Raw genomic sequence first — 21,954 nt, forward strand, 5'->3', positions numbered from 1 at the left:
GAACATGGATGATTTGTTTTTTAAAATTTGGGGTTTTCAGATTACCGTAGATTTAGATTAGTTTTAATGTTTCCGTTTCTTGCATGTTCCTTTTGTATTTATTCTTGTTTTGTAAGCCGCCCTGAGTCTGCGGAGAAGAGTGGCCTAGAAATAATAAATAAATGAATGAATGAATGAATGAATAAATAAATAAATAAATAAATAAATACAAAAATGCAAAATACAACAGAAAAAGCCCTAGATCAATGATGGTGAACCTTTTTCCCCTCAGGTGCCAAAAGCACACGCTATCATGCATTCACATGTGGCCACACCCATAATTCAATCACCCAGTGCCCCACCTCATGCATATGGGTGCACGCTCCCCCCTGCTCACCTCATTTCTCGACTTCCGGTGAGTCTGGTAGGCCCGTTTTTCACTCTCCCCAGGCTCCAGACGCTTTCTTGGAGGCTGGGGAGGGCAAAAATGCCCTCCCCACACACACCCAGAGGTCCTTTGGAGGCAAAAAATGAGCCAAAAATCAACTAGCTGGCACACACATGCACACTGGAGCAGAGCTAGGGCAACGGCTCTATGATTCTAGAAACATAGAAACATAGAAGACTGACGGCAGAAAAAGACCTCATGATCCATCTAGTCTGCCCTTATACTATTTCCTGTATTTTTATCTTAGGATGGATATATGTTTATCCCAGGCATGTTTAAATTCAGTTACTGTGGATTTACCAACCACGTCTGCTGGAAGTTTGTTCCAAGGATCTACTAATCTTTCAGTAAAATAATATTTTCTCATGTTGCTTTTGATCTTTCCCCCAACTAACTTCAGATTGTGTCCCCTTGTTCTTGTATTCACTTTCCTATTGAAAACACTTCTCTCCTGAACCTTATTTAACCCCCTAGGCCTTTACAATTTTATGCATGGTATGTCTGTATGTATGATTGGTTTTTATAATAAGGGTTTTTAACTGTTTTTAGTATTGGATTATTGCTATATGCTGTTTTATTACTGTTGTTAGCCGCCCCGAGTCTGTGGAGAGGGGCGGCATACAAACCCAATTATTATTATTATTATTATTATTATTATTATTATTATTAATAATAATAATAATAATAATAATAATAATATTTAAATGTTTCGATCATGTCTCCCCTTTTCCTTCTGTCCTCCAGACTATACAGATTGAGTTCATTAAGTCTTTCCTGATACGTTTTATGCTTAAGACCTTCCACCATTCTTGTAGCCTGTCTTTGGACCCGTTCAATTTTGTCAATATCTTTTTGTAGGTGAGGTTCTGTGTGCCACATGTTCACTATCATGGCCCTAGATAAATGATGGGGAGGGAGGGAAGAGGAAGGGAGTAGAGAGGAGGTGGGATTGGTTCTTAATCTATCAACCACCTCCAATGACCGTAGCGAGATTGGCCTTTGCTCAAAAATGGAAAAACAATGAAACTCCCACCGAAGAAGAGATTTTATATAAAATATTATCCTGTGCAGAGATGGACAGACTAACAAAGGAGCTAAAAGAGAAAAATGAAACAGAGTATTTTGAAACCTGGGATAAATTTTATCATTGGTGGAAAAAGAGGAAAGCCAGGATGATGAATTAACGGCAAAATTTGGAGATATATAGAATTTTATTTCTTTTTATTCCATTTCCTTTTAAGAAAGATAATGGATGTATATTTAGGAGGAGAAGTAACCAAGTAGAAATATGTAAACTGGATTATCCGTAATGTACTTGTCTATTTGTCTTTTATGTTTGCTTTGTTTTTAATTGCATTATAAATTAAAAAAAACTTTTAAAAACCACTTCCAGTGGGATGCTTCCCCATTGGAGCTCCAAACCAACTGGCAAAACCAGGTCTGTTAAGCTCTTATGGAAGGAAGTCTTTAAAGTCTTACAGAAAACTTTAAGGTTTTACAAAAGGTCAGGAGGATTGGATCAGAGAGAAATACAGAATTCATGCTTTGGATTGTACCAACTTGAACTTACGAGTGTAAAATATGAAACAGAGTGCCCACAAAAAACAAGATGTCAGAGAGATGTACCTTATTTTGACAAGTTTAATGCAAAGATACTGTCTCTCTGGGGGTAGACAGCAAAAGAAACTTATGAGATTTTTTTTAACCAAGAGTATAACTTTACTGAGGATTCCCTATGGGTACAGAAGTAGAAAAACCAGATTTAACTATTTCATGCGCAAACAGTATAGGAAAACTTTCCCTTTTCTCCCTGGACCTTTCATCATTCATTCTCCACGGGTGATTTGCACTTGCATTGTTTTGGGAAGAGTTTGCCTTGGATGTTCTTGGATATAAAGCCCTTCATGGCATCGGACCAGAATATCTCCGGGACCACCTTCTGCCGCACGAATCCCAGCGGCTGATTAGGTCCCACAGAGTTGGCCTTCTCCGGGTCCCGTCGACCAAACAATGTCGTTTGGTGGGTCCCAGGGGAAGAGCCTTCTCTGTGGCGGCCCCGACCCTCTGGAACCAGCTCCCCCCTGAGATTAGAACAGCCCCCACCCTCCTTGCCTTTCGTAAACTCCTTAAGACCCACCTCTGTCATCAGGCATGGGGGAACTGAAATATCTTCCCCAGGCCTATACTGTTTATGTATGGTATGTTGTGTGAATGTTTTTTAAATTATGGGTTTTTAGCTTTCTAATTATTGAATTTGTATTTTGCACTGTTTTTCTGTTGCTGTTGTGAACCGCCCCGAGTCTGCGGAGAGGAGCGGCATACAAATTTAATAAATAAATAAATCAAATAAATGTTGGATCCATCTCAGGCTTCCAGTCTCAAGACTTTCATTTCAAATTTCCCTCCCAAACCTCCCTTACATTCCAATGCATTCCCTCCCGCCCATTCTTGACATGGGCATAGACTAGAGAGATCTTCAAACTTGGCAACTTTAAGACTTGTGGACTTCTGGGAGAATTCTGGGAGTTGAAGTCCACAAGTCTTAAAAGTTGCCAAGTTTGGGGACACCTGCCGTAGACTCAGTGTTTCCCACTTCTAGGTTGGTCAGTCACTCCATAATATATTGTTGAGCAGAGGAAAGAATTGCTGCCTTAAATGGACAGTGAGAAATCTCTTACTTTTGGACTGAAAGTCATTTTAACCCTTTTCTCTCATCCAGCTGGTGAGACCATGCCACACCACCGAGGCTGTCTCCGGTTGCTGGCTGCTTTCTGCCTCACCTTCCTCTTCCTCACGTTCACCGCCTCTTACAAGCCTGTCATCGTTGTCCATGGCCTGTTTGACAGCCCTTCTGACTTCCAGCTCTTGCTTAATTTCATCAATGAGGTGAGTGGGGGAGGCCACACTGATCAGACTGATGAGGGATGATGGGAATTATAGACGTTGACCTCATAAATATTTTTTTTAATCCTCTCCTCTCTTAGAAACATAGAAGACTGACGGCAGAAAAAGACCTCATGATCCATCTAGTCTACCTTTATACTATTTTTTGTACTTTATCTTAGGATGGATCTATGTTTATCCCAGGCATGTTTAAATTCAGTTATTGTGGATTTACCAACCATGTCTGCTGGAAGTTTGTTCCAAGGATCTACTCCTCTTTCAGTAAAATAATATTTTCTCATGTTGCTTTTGATCTTTCCCCCAACTAACTTCAGATTGTGTCCCTTTGTTCTTGTGTTCACATTCCTATTAAAAACACTTCCCTCCTGAACCTTATTTAACCCTTTTGACATATTTAAATGTTTTGATCATATCCCCCCTTTTCCTTCTCTCCTCCGACTATGCAGATTGACTTCATTAAGTCTTTAATGATACGTTTTATGCTTAAGACCTTCCACCATTCTTGTAGCCCGTCTTTGGACCCGTTCAATTTTGTCAATCTCTTTTTGTAGGTGAGATCGCCAGAACTGAACACGGTATTCCAAATGTGGTCTCACCAGCGCTCTATGTAGCGGGATCACAATCTCCCTCTTCCTGCTTGTTATACCTCTAGCTATGCAGCCAAGCATCCTACTTGCTTTTCCTACCACCCGACCGCACTGCTAACCCATTTTGAGACTGTCAGAAATCACTACCCCTGAATCCTTCTCTTCTGAAGTTTTTGCTAACACAGATCTTCCAACACAATACTCAGGTTGAGGATTCCTTTTCCCCAAGTGCATTATTTTACATTTGGAAACATTAAACTGCAGTTTCCATTGCTCTTCCTCCTCCTCTCCTCTTCTCCTCCTCCCTTCCTCCTCCTCCTCTCCTTTTCCTTCTGCTCCTTTCACCCCCTCTTCTCTCCTCTCCTCCTTTCTTCTCTTCCTTTCTCCTCCTTCCCTCTTTCTCCTATATTTTTCTTCTCCTCCCCTTTGCTAATCTTGGAGGGAGAACATCTCTAGCCACCTTGTCCTGATTTGAATCTAGATTAGAGAGTATTTTATTTTTCAGGGCCTCCGGTGACTCATTCTGAGCAGGCTGTAGACAGAACATACCGTACATACTCCTTTGTGGTGCAATAAACAGGCTGATATTGCACAGGGAGTGTGCTGGAAAATCTGGTTTTTCTGGGCAGGAGAAAATAAAGGCTGAAACTCTGAAGTTGGTAAATGGTGGAAGGTCTTAAGCATAAAACGTATCAGGAAAGACTTAATGAACTCCATCTGTATAGTCTGGAGGACAGAAGGAAAAGGGGGGACATGATTGAAACATTTAAATATGTTAAAGGGTTAAATAAGGTCCAGGAGGGAAGTGTTTTTAATAAGAAAGTGAACACAAGAATGAGGGGACACAATCTGAAGTTGGTTGGGGGAAAGATCAAAAGCAACATGAGAAAATATTATTTTACTGAAAGAGTAGTAGATCCTTGGAACAAACTTCCAGCAGACGTGGTAGATAAATCCACAGTAACTGAATTTAAACATGCCTGAGATAAACATATATCCATCCTAAGATAAAATACAGAAAATAATATAAGGGCAGACTAGATGGACCATGAGGTCTTTTTCTGCCGTCAGACTTCTATGTTTCTATGTTTTATTGCCATCCAAATCTCAACTCATGACCCTTTAAATCTTATAATTTCTTGGTTTGAAAGGTCACCCATTCTTTCATCCAGACCAAGCAACAGATCACAAAATATAATTTTAAATCTGGTAAACCCAAGCCTCCTTTTTCTTTTAATTGTCTTGCAACAATTTATGCTTAGTCTCAGTTTTCCCCCTCTCTCTTGCCATGTGAACTTAGAAACATCCTTTTGCCATTGTTTTCAATTATACAATCCATCAATCATTGGTATTGATAATGTCTGAAATAGAAACCACATCTTTGGTAAAACATTCATCTTGATTATGGAAATTCTACCCAACAAAGATAATTATAATTTAACTCTTTTTTCAAGATTAGTCAGCATACTCCCTTCCTCTACCCCATTTTTCATTTGCAGCACTCTATTGGTTGACAATTATAGTTGTACTTCAATACTGATCATTAATTGGTTGACAATTATAGTGGCTGACAATTATAGTGGTACTTCAATTCTCATCATTAATTGGTTCCAAAAACTATTACCAAACAGATTTTTCCCATAAGGAATAATGTAATGAATCACAAGACAGCTGACGCTGAAAAGTTCTGGCTCGTATGTTGAGTACTAAACAAACAACGACTATCAGGACAAAACGTTCATGTCAAAATGCGCTGAGTACCAAATTCGATGAGTTTCAAAGCAATTGAGTACCAGGGAACCATTGTATGTCTCAGTAGGATTATGAGCCAAGATCTCATTAATCCAAGTTTGCCCTGATCTAATCACTACATCACACTGCCTCAATACATGAAAGAGAAAGGAGGGTGGAAATCACCACCAGGAGATATCCCCCCCATCTTGGGGTATCATCAAAGACACTTTCTTCAAATTACAAGGCAAAACAAGTTTAGGATTGCTGTTTTCTGCACAGTATGACTACTGTGTAGTGACTAAACTGTGGTTGTGTAGTGACTAAACTTTGAGCAACTTTGTTGGTTTGGAACAAGAATATTTAGGAAAAACTGGATGATCAGATCTTCGCCGATGGCGATAAGGAATAAATTGGGACTAAGTAACAAATGTAGCTTTATGTTTATTATGAAATTTGTATCTAGGAGGACACAGATTGGAGTAGTGTACGGCTTATCATATTTTTCGGAGTACAAGATGCACTGAAGTATAAGATGCACCTTAATTTGGGGAGAGGAAAATAGGTTAAAAAAAATCTACCTACCAGGTATTCATGTGGCCAGTGTCTTTAGTCTGATCAGCTTCAGCACATTATTTTATCCCCTGGTTAGGGCTGGAAAAAACCCTTCATCGGAGGGAGTAGCAATGAATACAAGCCTGTGTGCTGGGAAGATTGTTAGAACCTTGTTAGGACTGAAGAAACCTTTTTCGGAGGGAGTAGCAGTGAAAACAAGCCTGCAAGCCAGGAAGAGCCAGGAAGATCATTAGCACTTTGTTAGGAGTGAGAAAAAAAGTTTTGAGAAAGCTACATCCAGAGTATAAGACGCACCCAAATTTTCAGCTTCTTTTAGGAAAGAAAAGGGTGCGTTTTATACTGTGAAAATATGGTAGCTTGTTTCTTCTTTGTAAATCTTTTATATTTTCTGTTGAAAGCTGTATGTTGTTACTTTACCAAAAGGAAAAAATGACTTTATGTAACTTTTATTTTATTTATTTATTTATTTGTTTGTTTGTTTTGTCACGTACATATTGATGGTATACATATAATATTTATATACATGATACTAGTAAAAGAGAAACAAGAAGGGGACAGAAGGCACTATGGTGCAATTTTGCATGCCCCTTACTGATTTTTCCCAGCGTCCAAAGAATGGGATAAAAGATTGAAAATACCTTGTGCTTTTCCCCCTTGTCAAATTCCTACAGACTCATCCAGGAACCAACGTTTCAGTTGTGGATTTGTTTGACCGAACGGAAAGCTTGAAATCTCTATGGATGCAAGTGGAGGGGTTCCGACAAGCGATTTACCCTATTATGCAGAATGCTGTGGACGGGGTCCACCTTTTCTGCTATTCACAAGGTATGCTTGTGGCCCCTTTTCCAAAACTTGATTCTTTTCTGTTAAGATCTTTAAATTGAATAGCTGGAGCAGTGGGGTTGTGCAGTGAGCCACACACTGAGGGTGCTGCAAAGTCCCTGAGGGGAACGATGTCTCAAAGGGACTGAGAGCAACCCCAGCCATGGGGGGTCACTCACGAATGCCAATCCTAGAAAGAAGACTTGGACACATCTCTCTCTGGGTGAAATGACACAGTATTGAGCTGTGCACCTCCTTTTATTGGGGGAATATGCAAATGGGAATGATTACACATACATGTCAAGTGATATACAAACATCCAATAACGTAACTCTAAAACATGACACAACTTCCGAGTCCTTCCTATCTCCATATGGCACGTAACCAGTTTTTCACTGAGCAAATGACTCTCATGGCCAATTACCTGGGACCTTTTGTTGTTAACACAGCTATCTCCTGTTTACCACAAAGCAAGGTCTTTTATCACAGCCTTCGTCCTGTTTACCCCAGGCAATGTAAATTGCATCCTTTGATCACACCTGATTTAACCCTTTAACATATTTAAATGTTTCAAACATGTCCCCGCTTTCCCTTCTGTCCTCCAGACTATACAGATTGAGTTCATGAAGTCTTTCCTGATACGTTGGGGGCCAACTAGTTTGGACCCAAATAATTGGGCGCCATATACAGATTCTGTAAGTGGTAGAAAGGTCTGTAAAGCCTGGTGAAGTGGTATATAAGTAGCAACAGCATTTATACTTATATACCACTTCATAGTGCTTTTACAGCCCTCTCTAAGTAGTTTACACAATCAGCCTATTGCCCCCAACAGTCTAGGTCCTCATCTTACCACCTCGGAAGGATGGAAGGCTGAGTCAACTTTGAGCTGGTGGTGAGATTTCAACTGCTGAACTGCAGCTAGCAGTTAGCTGAAGTAGACTGCATTGCCACTGCACACCCTAGCTGTTCCTGGGGTGTCTCTTCCAGTCTACGTGTTATTGCTATTTATTTAAAAGTACAAGTCTGTGTCAGCATGGTGGATCTATTTGGATACCGGCTGCGCAATTCCTTGACCAATTTTCACTCTGTCCTGCAGGAGGACTCATTTGTCGTGCTCTGCTCTCTACGATGCCCGACCACAATGTGGACACATTCATCTCTCTCTCGTCCCCACAAATGGGGCAGTATGGAGGTAAGTAATGAAACAAGGATAAGGGATGCTCTGGTGACATTTGTGCGGGAATTTCGATGCAAGTCTGGAGTGTAAGGGGGGAAAAGGAAGAAAAGAAAGCAGAGACTTATAACTCTTTTCAATGCAGTAGAACAGAGCAGCATTAAAAGCTACCTATCTTCCGTACCAGTTTGGATCATGCGCTTCCATCGTGTGCGCTTTTTCACACTCTGCACATGCGCAGAAGGCTTTATGCATGCGCAGAGGGTGAAAAACAAGAAAATGACGACGCCCTGGCAGGTGTACAGCTTCACACTGTTACTGCTACCAGTTCTCCAAACCACCGGAGGCCACGGCTGTTCTGGTTTCAGGCTAATTCAGGTAATAATTGGAACAAATGATTGCTGGAAACCTTATTTTTGTAAAAACACAGGAAAACTCCTCTTTATTTTCCTTTCACTTTTCATTAAAACAGTTGCTATTACTGCCATTCATTCTTGTTTCCCAGTTAAGCAGTAGGCAGATTATCACAGTAGTAACTTCAAAACATTCCACAAGTCATTCTAAAATTTATGGGCTAATCAGTGCTAGCGAAGAGCCATAAAACCAGGTTATAAATCATATGGTTAATTGTTTCCGTGCCGGGAGCGCAACTGGAAAGAAACCATCTTGGTATTACAAAATTGACATAATCAGCTTCTCTCCCATTCACATCCGGATGTGAGGTAATTAATTAATTAGTTCCTCATCTCTAAGGTCCTATAATCTCCTCCCTCTCACTTCCTCTAATCTTTTCTGGTAGCTTCTGAAGCGGGGGTTAACCCATCTCCAATCCTGCCCATTAGATTCATCTGAACCTATGTGTATGTTACAATCTTCTTCCTTTCCTTCACTAACACTCCCCTCTGTCTGTAAATTAAGTAAATTGGCCAATTCTAAATCCGAGCATGCCCCAGGCTGAAAGGGAGTATACACAACAACAATGGCTACCAGTAAGACCAAACCAGGCTCAACTGGTAACATTTTACCCCTGTAATAGAGTAGACATATAGTAAAAACTCAACTTTTTGCTTTACACTTTTGATAGACACTAGTCGTTTCTATAACAACAAAGAAAGAATAATATTTTCAGATAATCATTACATCCTTTACCCTCTCTTCCTCCATTTTATTTTTAAGCATATAATTATACAGTCACGAGATTGTTTTTTCCTCGGGGCTTATTAGAATTTCATCTATTTCTTGATAATTCAGTTGGAAATCATATCTTACCAGGTCTGCTTTATATTTATTCTGCAATTGAAAATATGGCCATCAGTCGATACTTAATCCCTCTTCTGCTAGATCTTCCCTTGATTTAAATTGATTTTGTTCATTTAGTAATTTTTTATAAGTAATTCTATTATTTAAGCAGAATAGGTTAGGGTGCATTACTGCTTCCAGGGGCGACAACCATTTAGGAAACTGAATATAAAATTCTACCCCTGGAATAGAGTAGAAGTATAGTTAGAAACTCAAACTTTTTGCTTTACATTTTTGATAGACACTAGTCATTTCTATAACAACAAAGAAATAATGTTTTCATTATCTTATTCCTTGTCATGTTTGGTTTACCGTTGATGTCTCACCAATCCAGGTTTCAATTTTGCACCCCCATTTATGCATTTGTTTCTATTATTATATATTTAAACTATATTATGTATATTTATATAGGGAGATAAACTATATTTCATCTATTTATATAGGGTGATAATTTTATCTGTAATTTTGTATTAATTTTATTTTGTAAGCCACCCTGAGTCCCCTGGAGAAGGGCGGCCTAGAAATTAAATAGACAGACAGACAGACAGACAGGTTTATACAGGTAGTCCTCGACTTATGACTATAGATGAGTTTCAAATTTCTATTGTGAAGCAAGACATTTGTCAAGTGAGTTTTGCCCCACTTTATGACCTTTCTAGCCATAAGAAAGGGAATCCCTGCAGTAGTTAAATTAGTTTCACAGTTGTTAAGTAAATCTGGCTTCCCTATTGACTTTGCTTGTCAGAAGGCCATAAAAGCTGTTCACATCACCCCGAGCCACTGAAACTGTCATATATATGAGACTGTTGCCAAGAATCTGAATTTTGATTGCATGACCCCAGGGATGTGACATCACTCATAAGTGTGAAAAACAGTCATAAGTCACTTTTGTCAGTGCCTTTGATCACTAAATGAACTTGTAAATCCAGGGCTACCTGTATTTAGCATTATGCATTTATTTATATTTATATTTGCATTGCTCAGATGGAAATCTCTGGAATTTTGACAGCCCCATCTCCTAGCTTTTCCAACTGGAGCCACCTTCAAAGTGGGTGGACTTCAGCTCCCAAATTAGCTGGGATGCGTACGGCTATTTACTTTAAAAAGTAAGATTAGGGATGGCTACCCAAGCTAGTTGTCTTGCGTGCTTTAGCCTTCCCTGCATACAGGGTGATCCTATCTATAAACATCAGATTACCGTATTTTTCAGAGTATGAGATACACCGGAGCATAAGACACACCTTAATTTTGGGGGAGGAAAATAGGGAAAAAATCTGCCTGAATAGACACTAGCCTATTCACCTGGCTAGTGTCCTTCGTCTGATCAGCTTCAGCACATGATTTTATCCCTTGGTTAGGGCTGAAAAAAAACTTCTTTGGAGGCAACAGCAATGAAAACAAGCCTGTAAAGACTTAAGGCTGGAAAAAAAAATCTTCTTCAGAGTAGCAATGAAAACAAACCTGCAAGCCGGGAAGACATTAGGGCTAAAAAAACCCATTTTTTTCTGAAGGACTAGCAATGAAAAAAGCTGGGAACAGCCAGAAAGATCATTAGGGCTGGGGGAAAAAACTTCCAAAAAGCTACATTCAGAGGATAAGATGCACCCAAATTTTCAGCCTCTTTTAGCAGGGGAACAGGTGCCTCTTATACTCCCAAAATTACAATAGGTTACAAAATGCCCTCATCACCTCGAGATTCGACTACTGTAACACTCTTTACATGGGCCTACCTTTGAAAAGTGTTCGGGAACTTCAGATCGTGCAGAATGCAGCTGCGAGAGCAATCATGGGCTTCCCCAGATATGCCCATGTCACACCAACACTCTGCAGTCTGCATTGGTTGCCGATCAATTTCCGGTCACAATTCAAAGTGTTGGTTATAACCTATAAAGCCCTTCATGGCATCGGACCAGAATATCTCTGGGACTGCCTTCTGCCGCACGAATCCCAACGACCTGTTAGGTCCCACAGAGTTGGCCTTCTCCGGGTCCCGTCGACGAAACAATGTCGTTTGGCGGGTCCCAGGGGAAGAGCCTTCTCTGTGGCAGCCCCGACTCTCTGGAACCAGCTCCCCCTGGAGATTAGAACTGCCCCCACCCTCCTTGCCTTCCGTAAACTCCTTAAAACCCACCTTTGCCGCCAGGCATGGGGGAATTGAGATTTCTCCCCCGGGCCTATACAATTTATGTACGGTATGTTTGTATATATGTCTGATTAATAATGGGGTTTTTAAAAATGTTTTTAAATTATTAGATTTGTTATGAATTGTTCTATTGCTGTTCTGAGCCGCCCCGAGTCTACGGAGAGGGGCGGCATACAAATCTAATAACTAAATAACTAAATAACTAAATACAGTAACTAAATAACTAAATAACTAAATAACTAAATAACTAAATAACTAAATAACTAAATAACTAAATAACTAAATAACTAAATAACTACCGTAAATAACTAAATAACTAAATAAACAAACAAACAAATAAAAGGATATATCTGTGATGGTGAGCCTATGACACATGTGACAGAGGTGGCAGCGTGCACCATTGCCCCAGGTCAGATCTGCGTGGTGCTTCATTTGTGGGCTTCTCTTTTCCTGCAAATGCCGAAACAGAAGCTCACGAAAGAAAAAGATCTTATTTCTTGCCGCGTTGCCGGTGTTTGGATGCCCTGCTTCCTGCCGGCCAACTGGTCTTCAGGTCTCTGCTGTGCATGTTCGTGCATGTCCACCCATGCACACATTTGCATACGCACACTTACTTTTCAGTTTCAGGATGCACACGTCCGCAGTTTGGGTACACGGTGCCTAAAAAGGTTTGCCATCCCTTCGGATAGAAGATCCTGAACTTAAAACAGTGGCGGGGAAAACTGCTCACTGTCATCCTCTATGTTTCTTTTTTCAATGCAGACACCAAGTACTTGAAGTGGCTCTTTCCGCACTACATGAAAAGCAACCTCTACCGCCTCTGCTACACACAGCTGGGTCAAGACGTCTCCATCTGCAACTACTGGAATGGTAAAATTCGGTCGGCTTTGTGACTTCAGCAGTTATTCTGCATTTCATGGGGGGCTTTGGCGGGTTTAAACTGTTTTCACCTAGGAACAATAATGGACTTTTGCCCCCATAGGAGGGGGGACACAGTGGGGTAGTAAGTTCATGCACTATTTATTGAATACTTAATAATTTTTTTATTGTCCTTCCTTCTCTAGTACCTTAGCATGATCCTTAATTGGGGTTTTTTAGATTATTTTTAATATTAGATTTGTTTACATTGTCTTTTTATTGTTGTTAGCCGCCCTGAGTCTGCGGAGAGGGGCGGCATACAAATCTGATTAATAATAATAATAATAATAATAATAATAATAATAATAATAATAATAATAAAATTTACTTTTAATATAGGAAATAATTAAATAGCATGTTTTTACCCATAAACGCTTTAACCATCTTAATCATTATCTAGAACTGAACTTTTATAGCAATTAAGGAAAACTGAGCTACTTGCCTAATGTGTTATCATACTGAACCTTGTGGGTTCAGCACAAAACCTTAAAATGTTACTGTGCTCCTCAACAAGTAATGCTGTCTGTCATTTGTCCTTTTTGTGGCTATTCAAATAATGTGACTTAATCAACTGAAAAAGAGTCCAAGTTCCTATTCGAAAACCTATCTTGGTCGGAAAGCCACTCCCACCTAGTCATATGACCTTTAAGCCACCACCCCCAGTCAAACGATTGTCGAGCCACTCCCACATGGTCACATGGCCGGCAAACCACTCCTACCCGGTCACATGACCATCAAGCCACACCCACAAAATAAACAGTGGGCAGTAAAATTTTTGGCAGCCCATCACTGCCTACGAAAGAAGGCAAAAATATCTTGCATGATGTTGCAAGATCAAATCTGGGTCGGTCACCAGGACTACAGTTTTTGAGGACTAGAGTGACCGGATAGGAGTGGCTTGCCGGCCATATGACCAGGTGGGAGTGGCTTGACAATCATGTGACTTTTGTCTTCGGATCTTTCGGACTCGTGCTGGATCCCTTCCTCACGGAACTTCTCTCTCCCTTTCTCCAGAATGTTTTCATCCATATTACGGAATTCATATATTTTTGTAAGGCCATGGTTTGTTTTAAATGTGGTTTGCTGCAGTGGTGGGCTGTTGCTGGTTCTGATTGGTTCAGGTGAAATGGTAGTTCCGACAATCAGCTGCCCCCCCCAAGCCCCTGCCCTATCCTGTCCTATACAGTAGTACCTCTAAATACGAGTTTAATTCGTTCCAGAAGGGAGCTTGTATGTCGAACAACTCATATATGGAACAAATGGCTTTAGACTTTGTTTTTCCCCTCTGAGATAACCAGAAGCAAGGATTCTTGCGCCACCTAGTGGACGCTCGGCTCGTATCCCGAATTTGAGCTCGGGTCTTGAAAAGAAATTTCTCTCCCCTCGTGGCTCGTATCTTGGAATACTCGCATGTGGAGCAGCTCGTATCTAGAGGCACTACTGTATTTCCTTCTTCCTGGTTCAGCTGATTTATGCAGTGCAGCTGATTTCTGTCCTTTCACTGTTCTACTTACCAGGGCTGCCTTTAGAAGTTAAGCCGCTGAGCTTCAAATTGCTGTATTTTGAATGCTGCACATGAGTGTGTTAAACGGAAGCACGATCACGAACCGGTGGTTAAGCCAGTTGCAGCCCACTGAATTTCCAGTAGCTCAGCTAATAACATTAAGCGGTCACCAAAGAAATTGCGTTGTGGTTCATGCAACGGGTGAACTCATCTGTTGGCCTGGTTCTTATCCTAAGCCAAATTGGATGGCCAAATGTAATTGGGTTGGGTGAATACAGTTCACTAAGCCGTAAGCTGTGGTTTTCAAATGATAATAACTGAATTCACACTATAGATTTAGCTTAACATTAAATAATGTCTTAAGTGGGGTGTTTGATTTGGCCTCTTACTTCCACATAATTCCTTAACAGGCCAATATTTATCCACAATTTCCCTTTCCAGTGTGGGAGCTGTTTGAGGCATTGCTTATACAAAATAGTATCATCTATGCCAAAAGTGTTAAATTAGCATTTTTAATTGCTCGTTTCCAGGATTAAAAATTGGCTCAGATCTACTTTCATATCTAAAATGTAGGAGGACAGAGAAATTTGGGCTAGGTTCATACATTGCCCTAAATCTCAAGGCTGATTTAGTGATTTAATTGATATACAGTGTGCCCTCACTTTTCGCGGGGGATGCGTTCCGAGACCGCCCACGAAAGTCAAATTTCCGCGAAGTAGAGATGCGGAAGTAAATACACTATTTTTGGCTATGAACAGTATCGCAAACCTTCCCTTAACACTTTAAACCCCTAAGTTGCAATTTTCCATTCCCTTAGCAACCATTTAGATTATTACTCACCATGTTTATTTATTAAAGTTTATTAAAAAAATATTTATTAAAAGCAGACAAAAGTTTGGCAATGATATATGACGTCATCGGGTGTGAAAAACCGTGGTATAGGGGGAAAAACAGCGAAGTATTTTTTTAATTAATATTTTTGAAAAACCGTGGTATAGACCTTTTGCAAAGTTCGAACCTGCGAAAATCGAGGGATCACTGTATATCCTTTAGTCAGGGGTGGGCTGCTGCCCGGACCATGTAGGGGACGCAGTGGGGTAGCGAAAATGGAGCACCCAATTTGCACAGAAAGATGTTGAAATAAAATGCAGGGCATCCTGCATAAGCCATGCCCACAGTGTGACAGTAAAAATTTTGGTAGCCTTTCACTGCCTTTAGTGATTCTAAACACTAAACACTTGTACTGGTACCTCCCTCACGTTCCTCGCTGTTGTATCGAGGGCAGCCCATTCTAAAAGAAAAAGTCTCACGAGTTTGAAAAGTTTGATTGAACTTGCAAGACATTTTCAAGACTATTTACAGTCTCAGTGGAGAGTTGGGGTGTGAAATGTTTACTTCTTCCTGGTGTGTGTGTGTGTAACAGAAAATAATTAAGAAGTACTGCTTTGGTATAGAAACAAAGGTTACTCTCAACTTTTCTCTCCTCCGCTCCCTCCCTGTGTCTTTTGCATTTTCAGATCCCCACCATCGAGATCTTTACCTCAACAATAGCAATTTCTTGGCCGTCTTGAATGACGAGAGGCTTCATCCCAATGCAAGTGGTAAATGTTTTTTTGATAACCTTCAATTCCAGTACAGAAGGGGAGAGGAGGTGGAGTAGCTACATTTGAAAAGTGTTCGGAAACTTCAGATCGTGCAGAATGCAACTGCAAGAGCAATCATGGGCTTCCCCAGGTATGCCCATGTTACATCAACACTCCACAGTCTGCATTGGTTGCCGATGAGTTTCCGGTCACAATTCAAAGTGTTGGTTATGACCTATAAAGCCCTTCATGGCATCGGACCAGAATATCTCCGGGACCGCCTTCTGCCGCACAAATCCCAGCGACCGATTAGGTCCCACAGAGTTGGCCTTCTCCGGGTCCCGTCGACTAAACAATGTCGTCTGGCGGGTCCCAGGGGAAGAGCCTTCTCTGTGGCGGCCCTGACTCTTTGGAACCAGCTCCACCCGGAGATTAGAACTGCTTCCACAATCCTTGCCTTCAGTAAACTCCTTAAAACTCACCTCTATAAATAGATAGATAGATAGATAGATAGATAATAGATAGATAGATAGATAGATAGATAGATAGATAGATAGATAGATAGATAGATAGATAAATGCCACATATTCCTGTGGTTAATTCAAAATATAGGTAGTCCTTGACTTACAACCACACTTGAGCTCAAAGTCTCCCATGCTGAGCGAGTTACAGTAGTTAGGGGAATTTTGCCCCATTTTATGACCTTTTTTTTGCCACAGCTGTTAAGTGAATCACTATAGTTGTGGTGCAGTTGTTAGTAACATGGTGGTGAGGTGAACTTGACTTCTCCATTAACTTAGCTTATTCAGAAAGTTGCAACAAATTGGATCATGTGACGCTGCTACCTTCATAAATAAGTCAGCTACCAAACATCTGAATTTTGATCATGTGGCCATGAGGGTGCTGGAACGGTCATAAGTGTGAAAAATGGTCATAAGTCACTTTTTTCAGTGCTGTTCTAAGATCATTCACTAAACAAATTGTTGTAGGTAGAGGACAGCCAGTATTATCTTAGTTTCCTTAATACTTGTACCAGAATTTGCTGTTAACTGGTGTTTGTTGAACTGGTGTTTGTTCTTCCCGAGGGTAGAAAAATGCAGCAAAGGCCACCTTGAATGGTCTCATTTGGAGGCAAAAACATGGCACTTCAAAGATTGTTAAACTGCCACTCCCACAAGGCTTTGCTTATATGACTGGTACAATGAAGGATGCTGGGAGTTTTACTTCATCAGTGTTTGAAAGACTGCATAGTCTTCATTCCTGAATTAGAACCAAACAAGGAAAGCTATAGATCATTTTTGACTTACTACTGGTTATTTAACAATCACTTTTGGTTGTGACCAAAAATTGTTTAAAGTTACTTATGACCTTAACTTATGAAGTTATGACTACGACCCCTCCTCTCCCCCGTCACATGATCTCTCCCCGTCACATGATCCCGTCATATGACCACACTAGCATAGGCAACCAGCTCACCTTTATGATTGTTTTAGCATCCTGTTGGCACAGGACTGCCATTTGGTACATTTTAAATTGATTTAATCAAATTGAGATATCACCCATCTCGCTCTCAAGAGTGAGTCTTTTCTGGTAAATAGATTTGCTTAACAACCACGTGATTCACTTTACAACTGTCATAAAAATTATCGTTAAAAACAAGTCCAGTCACGTGGTATCTCAACTTAGGACCATCACAACTTACAACCGAAAAATTGTTGTCTCTATTGTGGTCAAAGATTACCTGTAGTGGCTAGGCAGCCATCGGTCCAGGATGCTTTAGTCCAGTGGTTCTCAATCTGGTGGTCAGGACCACTTTGGGGGTCAAATGACCGTTTCACAGGGGTCGCCTAAGAAAATAGGAAAAGACAAGTTTCCCACGGCATTAGGAATTAAAGCGTCTATTCTGGCCCCTTGGAACGTCCCGTCAACAAAACAATGTCGTTTGGCGGGGCCCAGGGGAAAAGCCTTCTCTGTGATGGCCCCGGCCCTCTGGAACCAACTCCCCCCGGAGATTAGAATTGCCCCCACCCTCCTTGCCTTTCGTAAGCTCCTTAAAACCCACCTCTGCTGTCAGGCATGGGAGAACTGAGATATTCTTTCCCCCTAGGCCTTTACAATTCATGTATGGTATGTTTGTATGTATGGATGTTTGGTTTTACAATAAGGTTTTTTTAGTTGTTTTAGTATTGGATTTACATGCTGTTTTTTGTTACTGTTGTTAGCTGCCTCCGAGTCTACGGAGAGGGGCGGCATACAAATCCAATAAATAAAATAAAATAATAATAAATAAATAATTTTTTACTATCTGACCAATCAGGCATTTGCAGTGGGGGTGTTCCTCTGACCTTCCTGCCAATCAGCTTAACGCTCTGTTGGGAGAATTGGCGCTAGAGTTATGGTTGGGGTCACCACAACATGAGGAGCTGTATTAAGGGGTCACGGCATTAGAAAGGTTGAGAACCACCGTGTTTAGTCAAACTGGATTTCTTTGAGGGCCAGATCAGTATTGCAATTTGCTTCCGTGGGGGCTGCTGGGTGGATGGATGCCTCCTGCGGCACCCTTTCGGCCAAAACAGGACACACGCATAGCCCCCCTCATGCCCCATTTTGGCTGCCAAAAGCACCATGGACCTGCCCTTTGCTATTTCCAGGTCGGCCCCACTGGCCAGATTTAAGCACCCCATGGGCCAGATCCGGCTCATGGGGCTTGAGTTTGACACCTTTATTTTAGTTTAATTCCTGCACCAAGAAAATTCAGTGTCCTAAATAGCTCTCTCCAGCTCTACAATTCTCTGATCAAAACCCCCAGAGCAAACCAAAGCTCCAATGTATTTCTGCCAAAAGGGATGATTGTTTAGGAGCCTGTCCAAAGTCAGCCCTAAAGATAGAGCTGCCTTTGTGCCTTCAGCAATAGCTTAGAAGCAGGAGTACACATGACTATATTTGCAAGCAAAACATTTCCTAATATGGAAAATGCAAGGTGGCTGGAATAATCATTACTCAATTTTCCCCCCTCCTGTCTAAGCCCTTTCATGGAGGCCTGGCCAAGCCAGATCAGACGGGGGCTTTAAAATTCAAGCTCATCAAACTTTGGGATAACTTGTGACGTGCCAGTTCAAAATTCTTGCTTCCGGCATAGCATTTATGGCATGAAATAATTTTATTTTTTGGCATCGTTTCTGGGCTAAACGAGTTGTGTTTTTTTAAAAAAATATCTTCGCAATGTGTGTATTTCGCCTCCCAGAATTCCCCAGCCAGAATTTCCAACTCCCAGCTGGGGAATTTTAGGAGTTCAAAGCCCACATCTTTTTAAAGGTTGGCTAAGGTCAGAAAACAGTAGTCCAACCTATACATTAATTCATAAAAACAATTGCCACATCACAAATCTTAAAGTAAAAAAGGAACACAAAGCCAGAAGGGAAAAAAAGAGATAATTAAATGCTTCAGACATGACAACTTTAGTAGAAATTTCCTGGAGGTTGAGTGGGTTGTTTCATTTGTCTACATGGGTGGAGCAGGAAAATCTATTTCTGGCCCGGAACTTCCTCTCTACCTGGGGCCATGTGAGGGGCGGGGCCAGTGAAATTATGATGTCATTGGAGTAGGTGAAGCTGAAATACACAGGCTCATTTTTTAGTTGTTTTAAAGAGAAAATAGGTGCCTTTTCCACTTACTGTATTTTTCTGACTATAAGACGCACCTGTGTATAAGATGCACTAATTGTCGCCCCCAGGAGAACTCTGCAAAACTCCCAAATCCTCTGTGCGCCTCATTTTTCGCAAAAACAGATCCGTTTTCACCCATTTTTGTCAAAAATAGGGCACAGAGGGGGTTTGGAAAGTCTGCAGATTGCATCTCGGCCTGGGGGAAGATAAAAATGCCCGGTTTTGGAATGGTCCGTTTTTTGCCCATTTTTGTGGAAAACGGCACACAGAGGGTTTGGGAAGCTTGCAGATTGCTCCTGGAGGCTGGGGGAAGGCAAAACTGCCCCCATTTTTGAAAAAAAAAAAACCCTGGCAAAAAATGAGTTGGTTTTTGCAAAAAACAAGGGTGTTTTTGCCTCCCCCCGGTCCCCAGGAGCACTCTACAGGGCTCCTAAACCCTCTGGGCTTACCATTTTTTGCAAAAACAGTGAAAAGTAGGGCACACAGAGGGTTTGGGATGCCTGCGGAGTGCTCTTGGGGGCTGGGGAAAGATAAAAACGTCCCTGGTTTTATAAAAAATGGCTCAGTTTTTTGCCATTCCCCCCCCTCCCCAAATGGGGTGTGCCAAAGGTTTGGGAGGCCTGAACAGTGCTCTTGGAGGCTGAGGAAAGGCAAAAACGTCCTTGTTTTGCAAAATACCAACTCATTTTTTGCCCATTTACTTGCAAAAACCGGGGTGGCTTTGCCTTCTGCCAGCCCCCAGGAGCAACTGTGCAGGCCTCCCAACCAGGGATGGGGTACTGCCTGGACGGGGGGAAACGCAGTGGGGTAGTAAAAATGGAGCTCCACCCCAGAGCACCCAATTTGTACTGAAAGATGTTGAAAGAAAATGCATAAGCCACGCCCACAGTGTGGTAGTAAAATTTTTGGTAGGCCTTCTCTGCTCCCAATTCCTCGGTGCACTCTATTTTTATGAAAAATGAACCTATTTTTCACAAAAATGGGACATGGGGGTGGGATTTGGGAGGCCCAAAATGGCTGTCTTCGATGTATAAGAAGCACCAACCATTCCACTCTCTTTTAGGGAGGAAAAAGGGGCACGTCTTATACTCCGAAAAATAAGATAAGTTAGTAATCAGTTGTTAAGTGAAACATGGCTTTTCCGTTCACTTTTCTCATCGGAAGGCCGCAAAAAGTGATCACATGACCCTGGGATACGGCAGCCATCATAAATGAATAAACTAATTGCCAAGCAGCCAATTTTTTCCTCACATAACCCCAGGAATGCTGCAGCGGTTGGGTGAAAAATGACCCTAAGTCACTTATTCAGCGATGTTGTCATTTCAGACGGTCACTAAATGAAGGGCTGTCAGAATGGTGCAGTGGCCTAAAGATGTAGCCTTACAATTAAGGAGCTGTGAGTTTGATCCTAGGTAGAGGCAGATATTTTTCTCTCTGGATTAGTAGTGAGTTGCTACCGGTGCAGTAGAGGATGGTCCCACTGGTAGTGGCCTCCAGATTGTGCAATTTGCGCGCAACAGCTACCGGTGCCAGTCCTATGGGCGCCACCATCTTTTTTCTTCAATTTTTCTCAGTCATCCAAGGTCTTGGTTGTCCCAAAGGTGCGGGGTTTTTTTCTAAGAGGCAGCTGGACTTTCTGGGGTTTTTTTGAAGACATTTCGTTCCTGATCTAAGAAGTGTCTTCAGTTCTGACTATCCTGTCAAGAGTTGAAGAAGCTTCTTGAATGAGAAGCGAAATGTCTTCAAAAAACCCCAGAAAGTCCAGTCGCCTCTTTGTAGAAGGACATGGGGAAAGTTCTCTTTTGTTGACTGCTGAGGAGGCAAGAAGAGGGAAAGGGGAGAGAATTTAGAATTTAGAGAGTATATAGACTTATATACTACTTCACAGTGCTTCACAGCCCTCTCTAAGCAGTTTATAGAAAGTAAGTACAGTGATACCTCATCTTACGAACTTAATTGGTTCTGGGATGAGGTCTGTAAGGTGAAAAATTTGTAAGCCCAAAACTCACCCCTTTTGCCAGCCGAAGCACCCATTTTTGCACTGCTGGGATTCCCCTGAGGCTCCCCTCGCTGGGAAACCCCACCTCCAAACTTCAGTGTTTTTGTGATGCTGCAGGGGAATCCCAGCAGCACAAAAACGGGTGCTTCCTTGGCAACGGAAGTCCGAAGGTGGGGTTTCCCAGCGAGGGGAGCCTCAGCGAAATTGCAGCATCGCAAAAACAAGGAAGTCCTCAAAATCCCACCTCTGGACTTCCGTGTTTTTGTGATGCTGCGATTTCGCTGAGGCTCCCCTTGCTGGGAAACCCCATTTCCAGACTTCCGTTGCCAGCAAAGCACCCATTTTTGCACTGCTGGGATTCCCCTGCAGCATCGCAAAAACACGTCCAGAGGTGGTGTTTCCCATGGAGGGGAGCCTCAGGGGAATCCCAGCAGCGCAAAAACGGGTGCTTCGCTGGCAACAGAAGTCCGGAGGTGGGGCATCCCAGTGGCGGCAGCTTGGGTTTGTAAGGTGAAAATAGTTTGTAAGAAGAGGCAAAAAAAATCTTAAACCCCGGGTTTGTATCTCGAAAAGTTTGTATGACGAGGGGCTTGTAAGATGAGGTATCACTGTATATTGCCCC

General features: G+C 41.7%; 1 protein-coding gene across 4 annotated transcripts in view; it reads left to right on the forward strand.

Moving 5' to 3' along the window:
* Nucleotides 1-21,954, forward strand: part of PPT2 (palmitoyl-protein thioesterase 2) — a 77,640-nt gene that overhangs the window by 48,888 nt on the left and 6,798 nt on the right. For all 4 annotated transcript variants that reach the window (XM_070737699.1, XM_070737698.1, XM_070737700.1 and 1 more), the window contains 5 exons: nucleotides 3,147-3,313; nucleotides 6,897-7,050; nucleotides 8,144-8,239; nucleotides 12,426-12,533; nucleotides 15,603-15,686. In XM_070737699.1, coding sequence (XP_070593800.1) covers nucleotides 3,158-3,313; nucleotides 6,897-7,050; nucleotides 8,144-8,239; nucleotides 12,426-12,533; nucleotides 15,603-15,686 — 598 coding nt within the window. In that variant the 5' untranslated portion in view covers nucleotides 3,147-3,157. The remainder of the gene's footprint in view (nucleotides 1-3,146; nucleotides 3,314-6,896; nucleotides 7,051-8,143; nucleotides 8,240-12,425; nucleotides 12,534-15,602; nucleotides 15,687-21,954) is intronic.

The sequence above is a fragment of the Erythrolamprus reginae genome, chromosome 2 (assembly GCF_031021105.1).
Source record: "Erythrolamprus reginae isolate rEryReg1 chromosome 2, rEryReg1.hap1, whole genome shotgun sequence".
Taxonomy (NCBI): Eukaryota; Metazoa; Chordata; class Lepidosauria; order Squamata; family Dipsadidae; genus Erythrolamprus; species Erythrolamprus reginae.